General features: G+C 62.4%; 1 protein-coding gene across 1 annotated transcript in view; it reads left to right on the top strand.

Moving 5' to 3' along the window:
* Positions 1-837, top strand: part of ST3GAL2 (ST3 beta-galactoside alpha-2,3-sialyltransferase 2) — a 16,750-nt gene extending 15,913 nt beyond the window's left edge. Inside the window, exon 6 of the mRNA XM_008063309.2 lies at positions 586-837. Coding sequence (XP_008061500.1) covers positions 586-759 — 174 coding nt within the window. The 3' untranslated portion in view covers positions 760-837. The remainder of the gene's footprint in view (positions 1-585) is intronic.
* Positions 838-1,509: the final 672 nt, after the last annotated feature.

The following is a 1,509-nucleotide window of genomic DNA, read 5'->3' as shown; positions in this document are numbered from 1 at the left end:
CAAGTTGCCCAGGCAGGTCTCGAACCCGCGGGCTCAGGCAATCCACTCGCCTCAGCCTCCAAAAGTGCTGGGATTACAGGCTGAGCCACTGAGCCCAGCTCGGTTTGTCATTTAAAGAACCCCATTTCACTAGTGGCCAGGCCACTGTGCCGCGAAGGCAGTACGCATTCCCAGCATGCCCACTTTGCCAGTAAGTTCCATGGTCCTGGGTATTTGGGGGATTTGACCAGCTTTCACATAAAAAAATAATCTATTTTAAAAAAACAAAAGTGGTAGCGCCTGCCTGTAATTCCGGCTACTGGGAAGGCCGAGGCGGAAGGATCGCCGGAGCCCAGCAGGTCGAGGCTGCGGGGGCCGGGAGTGGCCACTGCACTCCAGTCTGGGCCACCGAGTGAGACTCCAACTCAAAAAAAAAAAAAAAGGAAGCTAGCATGAGCTGTAGAGGAAGGAGAACTGGAAAAGTAACAGTGGTCTCCCCCTGTGAGTGAGTCGGTGTCCTTATGCCAGGCCTGGGTGTCCCCTGCATCTCCCGCGGTCCTCCACGCTCCGCGCAGCGGGGTGACGCCGCGCCTCCCTTCCCCGCAGGTGAACGTGTACGGGTTCGGGGCCGACAGCCGGGGCAACTGGCACCACTACTGGGAAAACAACCGGTACGCGGGCGAGTTCCGGAAAACGGGAGTGCACGACGCGGACTTCGAGGCTCACATCATCGACATGCTGGCCAAGGCCAGCAAGATCGAGGTCTACCGAGGCAACTGAGCCGGGCCTCGAACGACCCTCCCGGCCCAGCCGCCAGGCACCGGCACGCGCTCCCGCCCGGTACTCCCGGCCAGCCCGAGGGCGGCGGCCTCAACGTGTGCGCGGCGCCAGGCAATCAGGGTCTGTGCCAGACAGCGGTCTGGACCAATCATGTTGCAGTCCAGCGAGCGCCTTCTGTCCCCCACCAATCATGAGACTCGGGGGCCGGCCTGGGCCTGGCACCAATCAGCGCTGCAGACGGGTGGAGCTTTTGTTTCTCTTAGCCAATCATGCGACTCGAGGAGAGCTTCCGGCGCGGGGCCCCGTCTCCTCCAATTAATGGCCTTCGGAGGCGGGCCGGCGGTCGCTCAATTCCCCACTCCCTTATGCTATCGGGTAGGGTTTTATTTCACGCTTTTCAAGGAGTAGGGCAGGGCTCGGGCCTCAGTGTGGTGCTCTCAGGCTCGACTGGAGCGTCGTCTCGGTCGCCGACCTGGCGCTGCGGAGGAAATGGCGGGGCGGCCCGGCCTGGGCGTGTCTGGTCCGAAGGCGGCGTCCCCGGGGCCTCGGCTGGGCTGGCCCGGGTGAAGGAGCGGTCCGCGTGGTGACCGGGGTGCGCAGTCTCCCCCAGGAGAAAAGCTAGCGTCCTCCCCAGTCGCCCAGGCCTCTGGAGAATTGCAGACTCCACGTTTCTTTTATCAAGCCCAGATGGGTGAGTGCAAGCCCACCAAAGAAATGCGGTCACGGAGAAAACCCAGAGGGCGCGGGCCC

Source organism: Carlito syrichta, unplaced genomic scaffold (assembly GCF_000164805.1).
Source record: "Carlito syrichta isolate Samal-C Ts95f unplaced genomic scaffold, Tarsius_syrichta-2.0.1 Scaffold306734, whole genome shotgun sequence".
NCBI lineage: Eukaryota > Metazoa > Chordata > Mammalia > Primates > Tarsiidae > Carlito > Carlito syrichta.
The sequence above is the reverse complement of the archived record's forward strand: the minus strand, read 5'-3'. Positions and strand labels throughout refer to the sequence as shown.